Consider the following 1,823-nt stretch of genomic DNA (forward strand, 5'->3'; position numbering starts at 1 on the left):
AGGTGCCCCAAGAAGTCCTAACGGTCTTGTCACAGAGCACCGCGGAAGTGCATTTAACCAGGAAGTTCACGCCTCCTTCCTTACCGTGACGCGAAAATTTGTCCAGATCTCGTTTCGAACCTGGATCTTCTGCTTATAAAGCAAGCGCTCTAACCACTGCTCTACGGCCGCACATTTATCACTTTTTAATATAAATTATTATAAACACAAACGATGGAAAGTATGCCAAAATAAATCTTTTTCCTCGTTGAAGTGAAACAAACAAATACGAACATCTCGCACAACCTCAAATATTCAATTTTGCTTCATTTTTACTTAAATTATTAACAGCGGATTATATTCTAAGAAGAGCTGATTTGATCAGATTCGTTAAAAACTTTGGAATATTTTGTTTGGATCCTGGTGAAAGAAAAGTTTTAGTTTTCGATTTTTTATTGCGCTTAAAAATTTTATATTTTAGAGACCTATCCTTAAGTACATCGAGTGATCGTACATCAAATACTGCGCGACAAATGTCTCAGTGCGACTATATGAAAACCAACCGTTAGTGAGCAACTTACGTATTGTAAAAACAAAGAGGTATAACAGACAAGCTGAAGTGGGAGCAAAGAAAAACATTTATATTAGGCTGAAACTTTGAAGTTGAAAAATGGACTTAAAAGTGTTTTTAGGTAATTGCATTTAAAATTTTTAACAGCTATGAAAAAAGATTGAAAAAATATTTAAAAATGATTAAAAAATATTTATTTTCATTCCGAAGATATTTAATTCCGATTACATTTAACTCAAATGTTTAACACCATTTAAATTTCTTATGCCAAAAAAAAATAATAATAAAAAATCAGCAATAGTAAAACAGTTAACATTAAAAAAATTTTTCGTTAAACTTTAATATTTAATTATTATAATTATGTTAACGTTTATAATTGTTATAATTATGTTAACGTTTATAATTGTTATAATTATGTTAACGTTTATAATTATTCTTACATTAATCATCAATTAATACAACTTCATGATTTTTTTTAAATAATTTTTTCGCGAAAAATTCGGTTTGCACTTTATCAACTGCGTGATAAATTTCTAAAGCTTCATTATATTTTCCCACTCCGTACAAACAACACCCAATATTGTTTTTTACACTCATTGCTGATTGATCATCGACTTCTAAAATTCTGCTTTGTATCTTTTCAATAGAATTATAAACTTCTAAAGCTTCGTTATATTTTCCTAATAAGTACAAATTGCATCCAATATTATTTTTTGTGTTAACTGTCAATGGGTGATTGACTCCGAAACATTCAGTTTGAGTTTTATCAAGAAAATAATAAATTTTTAAAGCTTCTTCATATTTTCCTAGTTTAGACAAACAAAGTCCACAATTGTTTTTTGTCGCCATTGTTGAAGGATTATTGATTCCTAAAGTTTTAGATTGCATTTTATCCAAACATCGATAAACTTCTAAAGCTTTATTATATATTCCCATTTTGTAAAGACAACTTCCGAGGTTGTTTTTTGTAATTAATGTTGATGGATGGTTGATTGGCAAAGTTGTACTTTTTGCTTTATCAACAGAATAATAAACCTCCAAGGCTTCGGTATATTTTTCCATTCCGTATAAACAGTTTCCTATATTGTTTTTTGTTGCTAATGTTGATGCATGATTGTTTCCTAAAACTTCACTTTGAACTTTTTCAACGGAACAATAAATTTCTATTGCTTTATCATATTTTCCCATTTCGTATAAACAACTTCCAATTTGATTTTGTGTGTCGATACACAAAGAAATGTCACATAACAATGAATTATTTGTTGATGGAATA

The 1,823-nt window shown here is 29.1% G+C and overlaps 1 protein-coding gene across 1 annotated transcript in view; it reads right to left on the reverse strand.

Annotated features, from left to right (window-relative positions):
• Positions 1 to 991: 991 nt before the first annotated feature.
• LOC101235801 (uncharacterized) overlaps positions 992 to 1,823 on the reverse strand; it is a 1,047-nt gene continuing 215 nt past the window's right edge. Inside the window, exon 1 of the mRNA XM_065802110.1 lies at positions 992 to 1,823. This exon is cut by the window's right edge and continues 215 nt beyond it. Coding sequence (XP_065658182.1) covers positions 992 to 1,823 — 832 coding nt within the window.

The sequence above is a fragment of the Hydra vulgaris genome, chromosome 07 (genome assembly GCF_038396675.1).
Source record: "Hydra vulgaris chromosome 07, alternate assembly HydraT2T_AEP".
Lineage (NCBI taxonomy): Eukaryota > Metazoa > Cnidaria > Hydrozoa > Anthoathecata > Hydridae > Hydra > Hydra vulgaris.